The sequence below is a fragment of the Podarcis melisellensis genome (assembly GCF_964234715.1).
Source record: "Podarcis melisellensis genome assembly, chromosome: 11".
NCBI classification, from domain to species: Eukaryota; Metazoa; Chordata; class Lepidosauria; order Squamata; family Lacertidae; genus Podarcis; species Podarcis melisellensis.
In genome coordinates, this window is record NC_138543.1 from 1661019 (window position 1) to 1678389 (window position 17371).

Sequence of the window (17371 nt, forward strand, 5' to 3'; positions counted from 1 at the left end):
ATCTACACTGCAGTCTTAAATTGGCTTAAGAGTCACTCCCTCTTCCCAGGAAACTTGCATCTAAAAAAATTTGCAGCATTTTCACACAAACTACAATTCCCAGGATTCTTTTGGGAGATGCCATGACTATTAAACTGGTAGAAAACCATTGCACGGTCATCATGTAGATATACATGATGTCTTAGATCAATATACATTATGTCTTAGATGTACCATTCAATGTATCATGAATAATAAAATTTGTTAGTTTTAATGTGAATTACATGTGTTGAAAAGGAAATGCATAGCTTAGCAAAGTTATGGTTATTAGGAAATGTTGTTAATATGACCTTGTGAAATTAACAATTTAAGTGGCAGGCATGAACATAATTTTTTCATTATACTTTCCTGTCGTGTTTTGAGTCCTCTATCTTGAGCCATTTATCGAGAGTGTTAAAAATGATCTGGTAAGATATCACCTGATTGGAGTTTGATACCTGACTTTGGAGTATGAGAATCATAAACGTGCTTACGGTCTATCTGGTCTGCAAACACTTCCCCATAGATCATCCAATACGGCATGTAAAAAATATTCTTTGCCAGTTTCCAGGAAGGCTCCTCATTGGGAAAAAGTATCGCCTGTCTTGCAACACCAAAGCTCATCAGAACCACCAACATAATAATGACAAAATACATCATGTCTATCATCTGAAAAAAAAAGAAAAAAGAGAGAGACAGAGAGAGAGAAATATATCTAGTTTGTCATGCTGTAAGGTGAGTGAAAATGTTTATGAAGCACAAAGATCAAATTGGTGTTACAGATTTGGGAGGGGCACCCCCCCAAACCCTAGAAATTAATGAATGGTAGGATTTCGATTATTTGGGACATGAAGGGAAGAACACACGCTCCAGGGGGATTCCTGGGCGAGCCTATGCAAAATGACCTGGCCAAGGTAGGGCCATTAAGAAACAATATGGGGCCATTGAGAGCCATTGGCAAGGCAAGAAAATTCCTTTCCCCCTGCCCTGAGGTGTGAACAGAGACAGGTGTTTGTTTGTTTTTTAAAATAATTTTTATTAAGTTTCATATTACCAAATTAAACACATCAAACCAATTAATCCAAATTATAACAATCCATATCATGTAATCCAATTATTTTCCAAATTATAATTTTTTGTGGGGGGTACCCATGCTTCTTGATTGGCAGGAGTCCAATCCTCAAATATTTGTGCAGCTTTCATCTTAAGAATGATATTTCCAGTCCCCTCTTCTCAATCCTTGTCGTTACTCATTTTCCTTTTCATTCACCTCCGAGTTGCTCCGCAAGTGGGTTGAAAAAAACCAGTCTTATTTGTGTTTCTGTGTGGGCTTTGTACTGCTCTCTCGTAAATCACTCTCATCCAATAGTCCAGGCATTTCCGCTTGAGCAAGCAATCACCATTTTGTCATTCCAATGAAATACAGTCTAAAAGCTTGGTCTTTAACTTTCCTGACCTGTTGCATCGTAAATTAGTCTTTTTCCAGGAGGGCTGCCCCTTCCAGATCGCAATCTCCTCGAAAATAATAAATCTTCGGCTCGCCCTCCCCAAGACCAAACCTTCTGCAACATAGGTCTCGTATCACATCTCCATTCTAACTGCGTCACAAATAGAGCCCTCCTTCTTTCCAAATCCTTCACAGAGTAAAACCTTTAAGTTCATATTATTCCCACACAATTCATTTTTAGTCCCGTTTGCATTTAGTTGCTGTGACAGATTTTCTAAGAGGGAGGGTTATTAGTTAATCACATAGAGCAAAAAAATAAAAAGTCGTTTCCCCCCCCTTTCAGTTCCGTTGCATTCCATTCCATTCCACATACCATGTCTGTAGTACTTTGATGTAATCTTCCGTCTCAGTCTTCTTCATTTCGGTGGTAAAATTGTTAGCAGATAAGAACCTCCTGCCTCTCTTGAAGCATGTGTGTTATCTTTCACCAATTTTTTTCCTTTTAAGTAACGCAACTAGTTTCACACCTGGAAGCAGCTTCGGAGGAGTTTCGAGGCCCGCTGAGGGTTGTGCACCCAGTGCCTCACCCCCTCCTTCTTCCGAACTCGGGGGTGATTTATGGCAACAGCGGGTGAAAACTGCATCTCTCCCCCCTGGAGAGATGAAGGGAGACTGATTTACTCCCCATAACCAGCCTCTAATTACCTCATGCGAGCTGGATAGATGTTAATATCCACCATCTTCCAAGGCGCCCCTAGCGGCCCCCCCGAACAGAGACAGGTATTTGGAAGGTTGCCAGGGTAACTGGAAAAGTGACAGGGTGACAGGAAAAGTGAGTCATGAGCAAGGGTTGCTGGGAAGAAGAAGCAGGAAGACTGGGATCCATCTTGGGCAGGCTGACTGGGAGAGATGTCTTGGACTCCAGGGCTGCACTGTTGAATTACAAGCCCCTCTTGAGATGCTGTAATATTTGGACTCCTTGCATGCAGAGTGAAGGTGTAAATTGGTGAATAAACTATATTTCTTAAAGCTATGACAGTCTCCAACATTTCTCAATTCTCCAAAGGACTCCAGGCCCTGAGTGAGTGCCATGGGCTCCTCCCACCGCTTGGCAGAGGGGGGAGGTACAGGTACCTGACTTTTGTAACAAACACCCGAATTCTAACAAGCTGTACTTGGATACAACCTAATATAAGATGCCACAGAAAATGAAATGTTTCCACAGAAAACCAAAAGGCTGTAAGAAAAGTGAGAAACTGCATATAATGCACATTTCAGAGATACTTGATGGGGCTCAACTATTATAAAACAAGTTGTCTGAATCTCTTCCTCATTTCACTACTCCTTTGAGCAAAAGGTGGTGGGTGACAGTCGTTGCCATTTTTTCTCCCTTGACAAGGACATAATGCTGGAAGACTTGACCTGCTTCCCCACTTCTTTCAGCTCTATGTGTCTTTCAAGATTCAGATGAATGCTACTGTAGGGTTTTCTCTCTTTCTGCCTTGTGTTTGTGTGATCCAGGGGCAGAAGGGAGAGAAATGAGCAAAAGAGAAGGGTCCACGGCATGTGATCAAAAATGTAAATGTGTTTTAAAAGGTTGCTGGCCGCTTTTCTAAAGTGTCTCCTAACTTTCTGGAGTAGATTTGGGAATGGCAGAGGGAACTGCAAAGAGGAGAGGGAATCAGCAAACATCATTTTCTCCTTCTTCCACTTATGGAAGCTTCCTCTGGATCAAAAAACCTCCTAGCAGTGGAAAGACACAAACTGGACTTTTCAAGAATCTACAGAAGTTCAAATGCTTCAATGTCAAGCTTAAAGGCTGTAACAAAGGTTTTTCTTAGGGATACCTGATGTCTGTACTCATGTTTACCTCTTTTTGCCAATGTTATATATGGGATATATACGATATATATATATATATATATATATATATATATATATATATATGCAGGTTTTGGTGTCCTCGGGTGTCTTCCCGTGTAAAAGTTGGGGTGTCTAGGCGACGTTTCGACGAGGTCTCACTCGTCATCTTCAGGCTGGTGCTTTCGGCTTCTTGTTACTGGAACAGAGCAGGATCTCAGTGTTTGAGTTCCTATAAATACTGTTGAGGGGGTGTGGTGTATAGCCTCCAATGTTCTGGGCAGAGAGGAAGTTCCCAGGCTAGTGTGCCTTTTCTTCAAAAACCAAGACACAGAAGAAAACAATGGCATGGCCCTCCTTCCTTATATCAAGGGCACTACAGATAAAATTAGCAAAATCCTCCATAAACACAATATCAAAACAGCCTTTTGCACCAACCAAAAAATAGCCAATATCCTCAGAAACCCCAAGGATAAAATCCAGTTGGAAAACCAAGGGGTCTATGAAATACCCTGCAAAATCTGCCCAGCCACGTACATTGGACAAACAAACAGACGAATAAATGCACGTATCGCAGAACACAAGAATGCCGTCAAAAAAGAAGAAAAAACTTCCTCTCTTTTCCAACACATGAAAGAAACAGGACACGAAATTAATTTTGCAGATTCCAAATTGCTCTTTAACATGGAACATCACCACAAGAGAATAATCATGGAAGCCATCGAGATAGAGAAACACCCTCACAACATGAACAAGCGTGACGACACATCCCGCTTGCCAGACATCTGGAAATTAGCCCTCCCCACAAAAACTGACACCAGATCCAGAGGCACACAGAACGCCATCACCAATCAACCACACCAGACCCAAACCCAGACCCTCTCCACAGATAAATTACAGACACCATCCAGTAGCCAAACCATGGTGGCACCTCCGGATGCTGCACCCCCCTGCAATCCCTACACAGATCTGGCTGACACAGGCCACAAAACCACAGCTCGCCCCTATACACGAAGCCAAGCCAGAGCACAACTAAGTGCAGTACAGCCATCTTCTCAGAAAAACTCTTCACAAAGTTCAAGAGGTCAAGACACAAAGACTTTAGCAACTAATCCACACCTAATGACCCACCTAAGTGGTACTCAGGATATCACTCAAGAAATCACTCAAGATATCCCTCAAGTAATTAAGGAACAAAAGAAGAAAAGGCACACTAGCCTGGGAACTTCCTCTCTGCCCAGAACATTGGAGGCTATACACCACACCCCCTCAACAGTATTTATAGGAACTCAAACACTGAGATCCTGCTCTGTTCCAGTAACAAGAAGCCGAAAGCACCAGCCTGAAGATGACGAGTGAGACCTCGTCGAAACGTCGCCTAGACACCCCAACTTTTACACGGGAAGACACCCGAGGACACCAAAACCTGCATTCCTGTACCCGTGAAAATCTACGAAAGCAAATATATATATATATATATATATATATATATATATATATATATATATATATATATATATATATATAAAATGGCTTGGCATATTTCAGGTTTAAGAAAAAAAAGAGAGGCAGCTATTTTTTATTTCTGTGTTTCTATCAGGATCAGGGCCATACCACCTCACTCACAAAGGTTTTCAGTGGAGTTTGATCACCCATTCAGCTGTGAGTCATCACCTCTTGGGTATTCAAAGGGGTGGAATTAAGTGATGGGCATGCAGGTGTGAACCAACCCTCAGTCTGGCAGGTCATTAGGCCTGCTTGGGCTCCCCATTTGTCTACCAGACCATTTTAGCCAAGTCACTCCTATCTCTGCCACACCTGACATCATATATGGTGTAGGTCACATAAATTCACGTCTGGGCCAAAAGAGGGGTTCACAGGAAATGTTGATCAATGACACCTTCAAAACCTTTTCCAGGGTGCTTTGAAGGTCTAACTGTCAGCTGGGGCTGACAGAGAGCCCTGGAGAGACAGTCACCCAGCTGCCATTGCCCTAGCTAGTTCAGTTCAAGGAATTCCTTAATTCAGCTGTTGGGGCTGGGAGAAGTAGGCTGGATTCACATGTGATGAAGGGCAACATATAAATCTTTAAACAAACAAATAGTAGACAGTGGAAGTCCAAATCCCATTAAAAAAGAGAGTTAAAAAAATTGTTTGAAATTGTAATTCAAACATACATATACAGAAATCTGGATTTTTTCCCCTCTAAGGAAAGGTGAGACACAATATAGAAAACAATAATTTTAGCCTATAGTTTTTTTAATAGACCAATAAAAATGCATTGCCTTTGACTTGTGTATCTATGCTGGAAGCCCAGCCTCAAAGACTCCTTCACTGAACGGAAGAGACATGGCCCCGGGTACAATGCACCTGGAGGATAATGACAAGGGTTTTGAATTGTCTGGAGGCAGACTGAGTGTTAAACCTGGAGGTTGCCTAAAAGTAGCATCATCTTCTCTTATTTTCAGTTAATCCTTAATTCAGTTAATTCATTACAAAAAGAAAGAATGGGAAAGACTTTCTTACCATTTTCCCAATCATCATTACATATGGCCCCAAATACTTGTTCACCCCGAAGATGTCCAGCAGTCGGATATACCAGTAAATGATGTTGACACAGTATATGACACGGCCATCGCTCCTAAACGGCTGATCTTGGAGGCGAAGCACCATTCCCACAGAAAATAGGAGAATAGCAATGAGGTCAGTAACGTTCCAGTACTCTTGGAGCCACACTTTCACTTTTTGCAGCAGCTTCCCAGGTTCAGACATTAATATCTAGAGAAAGAGGGATGGAAATGTTAGACATGTTACTTCATGTTGAGCCCTATACATGGAACAAGGATTCACATCTCTTAAAGAACCCAAACAATAAGATAAACCCTCTTATTGCATGATTCGGCAACAAGGGCCAGGAAACACAGGTGAGCAGCTGTGCTCTGGACTCTGTAATGTTAACCTATGAGGGAGTTGCATTACTTGGGATCATAGACTTACAGACTATATTATTATTATTATTATTATTATTATTATTATTAGCAGTAGTAGTAGTCCTATTTCTCTAGAGTTAGATGTGTCGGAGCTCACGCCACAAACAACAATTGTACCCTGCCCATCTGGCTGGGTTGCTCCAGCCACTCTGTATGGCTTCCAACATTAGAGGATGGATGGCGGCTAATGGATTGAGGTTGAATCCTGACAAGACAGAAGTACTGTTTTTGGGGGACAGGAGGCGGGCGGGTGTGGAAGACCCCCTGGTCTTGAATGGGGCAACTGTGCCCCTGAAGGACCAAGTGCGCAGCCTGGGAGTCATTTTGGACTCACAGCTGTCCATGGAGGTGCAGGTCAGTTCTGTGTCCAGTATTACCACCTGACCCCACCCCACTCACCATTCCCCTCCCCCTCTTCCTCGCCCCTTTTCTTCCTAACCTAATACTGCATGCAACGCTAATGTCTCACAAGAAATGAAACTGATCTGTAGAAAATGCAACTTGATAAAAGAGACAATGCACGTCTTTTTGTAAACTAATAAATCTTTAATAAAAATATATATTTTTAAAATTAGTACAAACATCTTTACTGTATTTTCTAAAGAGCATGTTCTGAGTATTCATCCATGGAACCACTAACATCTATTTATTATGTATATTATTGGCTTCTTTATTATTTATATATATATTATTCTATTCCTTTTTATTTAATTTTATTCCATTTGTAAATAATTTTTGAAAAAAACGCTTGTTGAAATATAAATATCAGTGACTTGAGAACATTCACAGAGAATGTTCTCAAGTCACTCATATTTCACACCCTTCCCTAGACAGTCATATTTATATATCAACAAGCTCCCCCCCCCCCCGAAATATTTACAGTTGGAATAAAATTAAATAAGAAATAGGCAAAAATCCAATGGATTATTTGAAAATTGAACATCAGTATCGCAAGTCAACTCTCTTGAAGTTTTGGAGGCCTTATTCAATGCTGAAGAGCCCTCTTGTGGGTGTGATGAATATTATTTTCTGCACTGTTACTGTACAACAAAAATTTAAGGGTGATCATTGTACATTCTGAGCATCATATTTCAAGCTGAAGAGCTCAAGTGTGGATTAGGAATCATGTGTCTGAGTGTGTGGATGTTACTCTGTAAATCATCGTGTACAATAGAAAGCATTAAGTCAATATTAATTGTACTAGTCAGAACAATATAGTTTGTGATCTCACAGTGCAACTAGACATACAATGCAGGAGATCTCAAAAGGTCTTTTTTGTTTTAGAAAACAGCTATGGGAGATGAGATGAGATGAGATTGGGAGCACAGTGCCCCCCCATGCCAATTCCCCAATTAAATATATTACCTCTCTCATTTTCTCTATTCCCATTGTGAAAATATACGAGATAACAATCCACTCCTGTGTGGAAGGCCAACGATCCATCTTCACCAACACAATATAATTGAACAGCATCAGGTACCCAACGTACGCCATCTGCAAAGAAATAAACTCAGTTTTCCTGGATACTGTATGAATGTTCAGCTTACCTACGTTACTTAATTCAACCATACTAGTTTTCTATTCCTAGACAGAAGAGCCATGTGCAATTTCCAGCTAGAAGGCCAATGCTCTGGTTCAGACGTTCTTTGTGGATGCCACAAAATGCCTCCTCCTTCATGCCAGGGCTTTCACATCTCCTCCAGTTCCTTGTCTGCAGGGAGATGCATGTTCACAGCTGCCCAGCTGAATGGCTAAATCAGCACATGGCATAGCAGTGCTTCCTCTGAGTGTATCTACTGTAGACTTCAAATATTGGAAGTAGTCTATATAGATTAATAGCAATCTCAGTTATCTGACTGCTGGTCCTTTTTCAGCCTCAACAAGTAGCAAGCATGCACAAGAAGGAGGTACCAGCTGGTTTTGGAAGCAGCAAAATTTTCAGAAGAATACTTTTTTTATAAGGAAAAAGCCCTCAGAGGGGACCCTCCCCCCCGCAACAGCCTAATGAGGATGAGGACTGACTTAGACGGCTGACTGGGGAAGGTGGAGAACCAGACAAATGTGTTGGGATGGGAATGTGGTGCTTGGAAATGTGAATAGAAACACCCCACACAGCAATGTTTTGTTGCAGGCCCCACCTTTTCATACCAATAGGCGCTAATCTCTAAACCAATGAATGTATCTATATGGGCCATAATTATATATAATAAATTTTTTCCTCTGACATTATTTACAGCCATTTTTCAATTAATCACAAATAAGAAAAAAGGGGAGGGGGGGGAGGAAACCCCATGCCAATAGGCCAACATTTACAAAATAGGGTAAACGAAATAAGGGGCTGAGGATAAGGAAAGTGCTGTAATGTTTCAGGCACATAAAACAGAAGAAGCATTGCACATTAAACTGTTGACTATTGACCACAAGTCTCAAGAAATGTTTTCACATTAGTCCTCCAGATGTTCATGTTGATACATAGCTTCTTTAAAATATCCCATTAATTTCTCTTAATTATCAAGTGACACACAGAAGGGCTAAAGTTTGTGTCTTCCTGCAAACGCTCTACAATATTTATAAGCATTATCTACTTGCACATAGATAGATATTACAATAATGCTTCACTTAGACAATGTAGACATACTGATGAGGGGGGCCTTTACAAATTTGTGTCATTAGGGACAGATGACAAAATGATAGTCGCTCCTTACAGTGTAGAACCAAAATTTAACAATTGGTGCATTGTAGAACTCATAGATCTTGCGGCCAAAGGGGATCCATCGGTGTCTGCTCTGAACTTCCTCTTCCTCCTTCTTCCTTGAAGATTCCCCATTGCCACGTCCCAACATTGCCTACAGTTAAAAAGAACAAAAATGACTATAATAGATTATTCGCCAGCTGCCCAATCCAGTTTCACTGGATCAACTGATGGGACAGTGTCTAACAAATGTAAAGCACACACAGACATTTCAAACTTACAATAAGAATCAGGTAATTAAGCAACATGAAAATTCATTCTTTAACTTTTGTATATTTGAAGCTGCCATTCATAACGTTGATTGAATCTGCAAATGCTGTAGCAACACCACTTCAACAGAAACTACAGACATAAATGCAACTCATGAATCCCTTCCACTTCTCAGTTCTTTAAAAGCAACTATACAAACAAAAAGCTTATCTTTTTTCCTTGCTGATATGGTTTTCTCCTGTTGCTTTATAATAGGTAATTTTTAAAAAGAAAAAATGGTTAGCATAAAGAACTTAAGAATCACAAAACTGACAATTATGATGCTGGGATCGGAACAAACATGAGGGACAGAAGACTGAAGAGAGTGGGAAAGTTAGATAATAAAACAGCACTTCCTACTTCAGTATTTTATTACTGAAGTAATTAGGGGAGTATGTAGGGGAGGGTTAGTACCTCTGTTGGGGGACACGTTGTGCTCCTTCTGGGGTACTTTGCCTCCCTTTGGCTTCCACCCTGCACTCAGCTCCCATCTGTGGCTCCTAGAAGCTGTTAGCCTGCGACAACTGCCACACAGAAAGCAACAGCTTAGACTGGCTGGCTCAGCCAGGTGAGGGGAACCAGTGGGTCTCCAACCCTCGATGAGAGGCTCTGGCAGATGGAGCACACGAAATCAAGAGTGGGTCCAATGGTCAAGTTTCTGCACGTGCCGTGGAGGGAAGTAAGGGGCAGGTGGGGCTCATCAACCTGGGAAGGTAGCCCATCTAGGCGAAAGAAAACTCTGACCCTAAACTTCTGCTGCCTTGCAGGAAAAAGGCTAAGAAGTAAACCCTACACAAATCTCGAGCGGAGTCCCTAAGACAGTTGATTAGCGCCTTGCAAGCCTCCATCTGGCAACTCCTGCAGCCAAGCTCGTGCCAATGTATTGCTCTGCTTTCCTTTGGATCATATCAAGGAGGCCGAGAGAGAGGTCTTGTCATCTGGGCAACTTGGGACCTCCAGACACACTGCCCAAGTCTTGAGTCCTGGGGAGGTCACTTGGATGCTGCTAACGCAATGGTTTGACTTCACCCCCTAGTACTTTTCAGGCTGCCCTAGAGCCTACATGAGAGTTGTTTTAAATGCAGAATTAAAACAAAAAATGGTGGGAGAACTTAAAATGTCAACAAGCAAGTCAATACAGTTCTAACAAGCCTTTCAATGGCAAACAAGCATAGTAGCTGTAATACTGTGCTAGTAAATGAGCAAGTAAAAGGACCCAGGACTTCTAGAAAACTAAAGGCGCTTCATATTTCAGCAGAGCATTCATATCATCAGAGGCAGGAATTGCTCCGTTTCAGAGCTGGCTGCTTTGCTGTTAGGCACATTAACCTTTAATGATTAATTTAATTGAACTTATTTTGTCCACGAGTCTTTTAAAGCTTCTTTTCAGCTGACTCTACTCCATATAAATACGTAAGTGAATTAGAAAACAGACCCTAGAATTGTAGAGTTGGAAGAGACCCCAAAGTCATCTAGCTCAACCTCGCAGTGCAAGAATCTCAGGTAAAGAATCCATGACAGAGGACCATCCAATTTCTGCTTAAAAATCTCCAAGGAAGGAGAGACCACAACTTCTCAAGTGAGACCATATCTCTGTCAAACAGCTCTTACTGTCAGAAACATTCTTCCTGATGTTTAGTCAGAATCTTATTTCTTGTAAGTTCGACTCCTACCCTCCAGAGCAGGAGAAAACAAGCCATCTTCCATGTGACAGCCCTTGAGATATTTAAAGATGGATATCATATTGTCTCTCACTCTCCTCTTTTCCATGCTAAACATACCCATCTCCTTCAAGCACTCCTCATACGCCTTGGTTTCCAGACCCTTGATCATCCAGTCGCCCTCCTCTGCACACATTCCAGCTTGTCAATATCCTTCTTAAATTGTAGCACCCAGAATTCTGACCGAGGAAGAATAGCATGGTACTATTATTTCCCTTAATCTGGACACTAGACTTCTGTTGATGCAACCTAGAATAACATTTGCTCTTTTTTTGCTGCTGCATCACACTGTTGACTCATGTTAACCTTGTGGCCTAGATCCCCTAGATCCTTTTCACATGTAGGGCTAGTAAGCCAGGTGTCCCTTACCTTATATTTGTGCATCTGGTTCATTCTAAGTGCAGAACCTTACATTTGCCCGTACTGAAATTCATTTTGTTAGTTTGGGCAACCTGTTAAGGTTTTGTTAGTTTGGGCAACCTGTTAAGGTCATTTTGAATCCTGATTCTGCCTTAGCTACCCCTCCCAGTTTGGTGTAATCGGCAGATTTGATGAGCATCCCCTCAGTTCCTTCATCCTCAATTAATATTTTAGAATGCCTGAATATTTGAAAACAGTAACAATGATCATTCTCTTGCTGATTTACATCTAAAGGGGCCCCCTATGCACACTTACCTGGGAGTAAGTGCCAGTAAACACAGGGGGAAGTAAAGAGGCATTGCATTGCTGTTCAAGGGGAAGGGCACCTTGCCTCTTGTAATTCATCTTAGGACCTGTTTCCAGTTCTTTACTGGCACCAAATATGAAGGAAATTGTGCAAATCAAACAAAAGGTTTGATGTTATGCTTTTCTGTAGTAAACATAACAAAATTCAGATTCACTAGGCGGAAGAGGGAAAAATTGCCCAATTACCTTTCAGTGAAGTGCATCATCTTTTGGTAAGAAATGAAAGATAAAAATGTGCAACCAAATGTATTGCATTTAGAGAGCCAAAACCAAGATCAGTATAAAATTTTAAGAGATTCTGGAAGCCAAAGGGACAGTTGTAGTGGCAAATCCTTTTCAACAAGGGGAGTTTTTGTAGCCCTTGCACCCTGTTCCTCTTTGACAAAGTTTTTGGCCTGTTGTCACTTACAAATATGTTAGTGGCCTTGTGTTAGCTTTGAAACAAGGGAAACCCAAATCCAGTTTGCAGGGGAAGAGATAAGAAAGTTGCTGTGCCTCATGATTAAATCAATATAATCTAGTAGAAGGTGGACAAAACTACCCTTTGCTTGTAAGTGTACAAATGCTTCTGCTGTTTTTATACTTGGTGTTCCACCTCCCAACTCCTTGCTGCTTGAGGTTGTGCTGCACCAACCTTTCACTGCCTAAATAAATGTCCTGTTTTACTGGCAATTGGTTTCTGAATTCTATTTACCATTCCAGGCAGCCCAGGGGATTGGGCTTGAGCCCTTATGGTTTCCCGGTGCACGTCTGCACCCAACAGGACTCAGCTAAATAAAAGTGTTGAAAGAGAATTGTTTCCACATTGTGGTGAGGCACACTCAGCACAGCTAAGCAAAGCCAATTTTCTAAATGGGATGCCAACAGTAGAGATGGGCAGATTCAACTGGCAGAAAGCAGCACAAAACTGACAATATTTGTTACTCACTTTGAGTACTACTGTTTCAAAAGACTACTCTTTGGCATCAGCTCAGCTTCTGTGCACTTCCAGAAGAGTTTGAATCACAAAAAAGAAAGAAAGAAAGAAAGAAAGAAAGAAAGAAAGAAAGAAAGGGAGAATCCTGTTTATTATCTAGGTATCTGTATGTTTGATTGTTGTTTGTTTATTTAACAAAAGATACATACTGCTTGATTGTAGTAAAACCTATAAGCAGTTTACAAGAAATATTGAAAATATTAAAAAAAACCTAAAAACAATTTAAACATAATTAAAATGGGCAGGTTTTTGCATTCAAAGTTGGCAGTGGCAGGGAAATGAGCTTTCCTTCTTGTAGTTTTTGGGCAACAATGTAGGCATGAAAATGCAGAGGTGGCCCCCAGGAAAGCAAGCTTTGCCACTTTTGAAGGACAATGCAGTGGGCAGGGAGTGAAGATGAATGAAACAAAGAGCTTCACACTTGTGGTTCCAAGTCACAGAAAATGCCCATAAAGCTGATTCAGCAGAAGTGGGTGAATGGGCATGTGGAAGAGCAGAAGGACTTCAGCTCCCAGCCTTTCCCAAGAAATCACCATGAGCAGAACTATTAAAAAGCACAGAACTGAAAAGAACAAGGGGATGCATGACTTCAACACAAATTGTTTCAGGGGTTTTTGCTTTGGTGTGCTTCAGAAAAAGTGCTGGGAAGCGGAAGACAGGCCTGCCTCTTTAGCAAGGGCATTCCAAGCCAGGCTGCTTCCATGGAGGAAATCCATTCCTTTGTGACTACAGAGAGGGTGGCAGAGACGTAATCTGAAGCCCAGGGCAAAACATAGTTTGGGGGTCCTTCTCCCACACCCCAACCAATGCTGTCAGTAACATATACATGGAATATCAACCTAGTAAATGTATTACTGTCAGACTTGGGGGATTCTATCCTCCGCCGGCAGCATCAAGGATCAAGGCAGAAGCAAGAAAGTTCGCAATAATGTTTTTATTCAGTTCTTGTGGTGCAAGACAAAGAATCTAGTCCTAAACGCCATGGTGACGCTGCTCACTCTGAGCTTCTCCCCCCCTTTCCCCAGCATCAGCCTGTGGCCCTACGGATGGCCTCAGGAGTCAAACGTCTTGGAGGACGCTGGCTCTCCTACGCTTTCCTAGGACATCTCTGCTGGCAATTCTCCCCTCCCCCTCCTTATCCTAACACCGCCTGACTTGGCAGCTCTGAGTTCTGCTGCAGTTCAATCCTGCCTCCCTCTTCTCTTGAAACCACTGGAGAAGGGGCCCTGATTCCCTCTCCCCCCTCCTCTGAGGGAAACAAAGGAGGAGGAGGGGGTGATTCCCAGCCTTCCCCTTCAGACCCTGACAATGACACAGTTAATCATGAACATTGCTTGGAAAGGCTGGGAACTTGTTACACAAAATATGGAAACCCAGAAACCCAGAAACCTGACTTCTATGGAGTCACTAGGCTGTCCAGCTCAGTTTTCTCTACCCTGACCGGCAACGTTCCTCCAGTGTTTCAGGCATCTGGAAATGTCAGGGATTGAACCAGGGATCATCTGAACACAAAGCAGATACTCCACCCCTGAGCCCTTCCACTAACAGTGGTGGATCTTGGGATCTCACATTTCAGCAGCACCCTGTGCAACGCCAAAATTGGGCACCTGTCGCACTCCATTTTAAATAATAGTTGTGGTGTCCCCCGCAGCCCCCTGAGGCTCTGTGCCCAGTGCAACCAAACTGTCAGGGGCTGGTCTGGATCGGAAGAGTGGGAGATGCAGATCCTAGGATCAGATCCTAACAGAAGAGGAGGGGGAATACTTGCTCCCCTTGCTTCCAGAGTCTCCAGAAGCAGGCAGACAGGTAAACACAGAGGCTGCACAATTGAGAGAGGAGCTCCCCAGCTTTGAGATAGTAACTAAGCAACCAGAAGGGAGGGAGCAGCTGGGCGATACATCAATCGAGTGTGGAGGGGAAGCCCCTCCCCCCCAAACTTGGAGGTATGATTGTGTCGGAGAACAAAGGAAATGCGGGGGGGGGGGGGGACGTCCCACTGGCGTGCTTCTTGCTGCAGAAGTTGAGGGGAGGAGTCACAGTAAGAAAGTGCTATGCTTGCAGAGAGTTGTGTGTCTGTGCTTGCAACATGATACTGTAATAAAAAGACTATAAATCTACTGAATGCTTGTTAATTCTTATCTGAGAGCGACCAGAAGGGAAAAGGGAACTCCTGTACTTGACACAAACTGACCACACTCCCCTAAATCCTCCACCTCCCCTTCAACTCCTGGCTTTTGCAATCTTGCACAAACTGTACAACTTAGCAATCGTGCAAAACTGACTGGGTGGTGGGTGCTGATGGTGCTCTTTGCCCTTGGTGGTATTCCTTCTCGGACCCGCTGTGATACAAACAGAGTTGAACATAATGTTTGAAGTGCTATAATTGCTGGAACTTTTGTTTATTACAGGAAATAAATGGAATCTGTTAACTAAAAAACAAACCAAGCTCAGATTGAAATGTCTGTCTGTTCCATTGGCCCTTTGCTAGGCTCCTGCTTTATTTCTGAAGTCGCCTTCTTTATCGGAGTATTTCATGTTATAATGGCTCTGAAGTAACTGTAGACCACTGAGCACAAATGTCTACCCACACTCACAAATGACAAATATTTGCGAAACTGCCAGGGTTTGGACTAGGAGTTCAACCTAAGAACCATGAATGTTCTTTTCATGGTTGTTAGTTCATAATATTCTTACTATTCACAAACACTGTAGGTAGAAGCTAAAACAGCAAATGGTTTGCAACGTGCAGAAAAATACTTCTCTCTGTGAGAGGATGGAAGGGATGGAAAGGGGTGATAATTTGCTAGGAGGCTGCTATACGTAGGTGGCTTCTGTTTTTTCTGTTTTTTGAACGTAACTGATTTATCACGAGTCAGGCTGAGTCATGCAATAATGCACCAGGCACCGACTGGTAACATATTTGGGGGGAAATGAACTTGTGCTATATATATAGGGACTTGTCTGTCACTGTGGCAGGTATAATGATCCCATCCCTGGGCGTGAGCAGTTGCATGCAGCGTGGCAACGGGTCTGCTTGCGCTGAAAAATTCCCTGCGGCCCCCACCTCCTGCCTTTTAGTTTATTATCTCCTGCTTCCTTTGCAGCCAGCCTGACTTTCAGGCTAATTGCCCAGCACTCATTTCTTCCTCCACTCTTTTCCTGCTAACAATATATGGTGTCTGGTGTACCTTTTGTTCATTTTAGCACATGAACAATGAAATAATAAATTCACAACATCAGAGAAAACCAATATTATGCATTCTGGAACTTGAGCCCTCTGCTGTTTACTGCAAAGAATTTGAGTGCCCACAGAATCCTTAGAGATATAAGTACTGGGTGTGCCATGCTGTTTTATTGTAATAATCAGTGTGTGTGTGTGTGTGTGTGTGTGTGTGTGTGTGTTATTTGTTAAATTTCTGTATCACCCTTCATCTGAGGATCTCAGGGCAGTTTACAATATAAAAACACAAAAGTGCATAACATATTAACAAATAAAAACAAATTGTTGTTTAATTGTTTGAATGATTGTTTCCCCTCCCCCCACCTATGTGTTTAGATGTTCTTATTTTATCTGTAAGCTGCCTTGAGTCCCAGGGAAAAAGGCAGGGAATGAATGAATGAATGAATGAATGAATGAATGAATAAATACTAATAATAATAATGTTAGAAAGTAGAGGGAAAAGAACCCAGGCCGAAGGCAAAGATCAAGGTCAGATGGTGGAGAGGAGGGAACATGGAAAACCATGCTATTTCTCTAAAGAAACACACAGAGACAAGACAAGACATTACAGCGCTCTGTGCTGCTACTAGAGGAAAATATAGTGTTGGAGAAAAGGAATGGGAACAGGGCATCAAAAGAGAGGGTAATTGTAATTCACTACATTGTGCTTATTGGATTTGAATAAGCACTTCACTCATTGATCAGAAGCCAGCAGTAATTAGCTACAATTAAAGCAGAACAAGTTCATTTTGGAGGAAAACAAGCTGTCAATCTTAAACTGGCTTCTGATCTTTCCCTCTTTTTCCAGGATCTTGCCTGCATAGGGGTCCTGTAGGCTGATCTTGTGCCTAGCGTCTTCTGCTTCCCTGAATTTTGGGTCTTGTAGGCAGATCCTTCTGCTTGCCCGCAGATAAGATCTTGGGGACAGCTCTTGCTGATGGCCTGTAGGAAACAGCCTAATTTTTAACAAAATTTAATGAAGTAAACCTTAAAAAAATGAATATGGGCACCGAGAGACCAGTAAGTAGCTATGAAAAAATAAAAAATGCTTGTGATGTCTTATGCCAGCAGAAGCCCAGGAGGCTTTTTAGTGGTTTAACTGGTTTGATTCTTTCTTGTACATACAATAAATTCATTTAAAATTAGCACGGCAAAGTCACACATGAATATTTAGTCAGTGTTGACTTCAAAGGGACTTCTCACTAAATGTTTGCCATCATAAGCAGCTGTTATATAATGTGTGCTTCTAAAATGTTTAAGAAAAGCAAATAAACATTAGAGGAGGGAAAATAAAATAAAATAAAACTATGCAAAAGGCACCGACTAAAGATAATAGAATAAGACCATTAAAGAAAAATTTACAATCTACTCAATAAGCTGTCCCATAATATTGTAAGTGGATTGTCAGGCAA

General features: G+C 41.9%; 1 protein-coding gene across 8 annotated transcripts in view; it reads right to left on the bottom strand.

Annotated features, from left to right (window-relative positions):
* TRPM3 (transient receptor potential cation channel subfamily M member 3) overlaps nt 1–17371 on the bottom strand; it is a gene marked incomplete at its 5' end in the record, with an annotated part of 408936 nt that overhangs the window by 36349 nt on the left and 355216 nt on the right. For 3 of the 8 annotated variants that reach the window (XM_081930365.1, XM_081930362.1, XM_081930363.1), the window contains 5 exons: nt 477–687; nt 5852–6103; nt 7681–7809; nt 9021–9161; nt 16776–16901. In XM_081930365.1, coding sequence (XP_081786491.1) covers nt 477–687; nt 5852–6103; nt 7681–7809; nt 9021–9161; nt 16776–16901 — 859 coding nt within the window. The remainder of the gene's footprint in view (nt 1–476; nt 688–5851; nt 6104–7680; nt 7810–9020; nt 9162–16775; nt 16902–17371) is intronic. The other 5 variants (XM_081930366.1, XM_081930367.1, XM_081930368.1 and 2 more) reach the window with 2 other exon arrangements.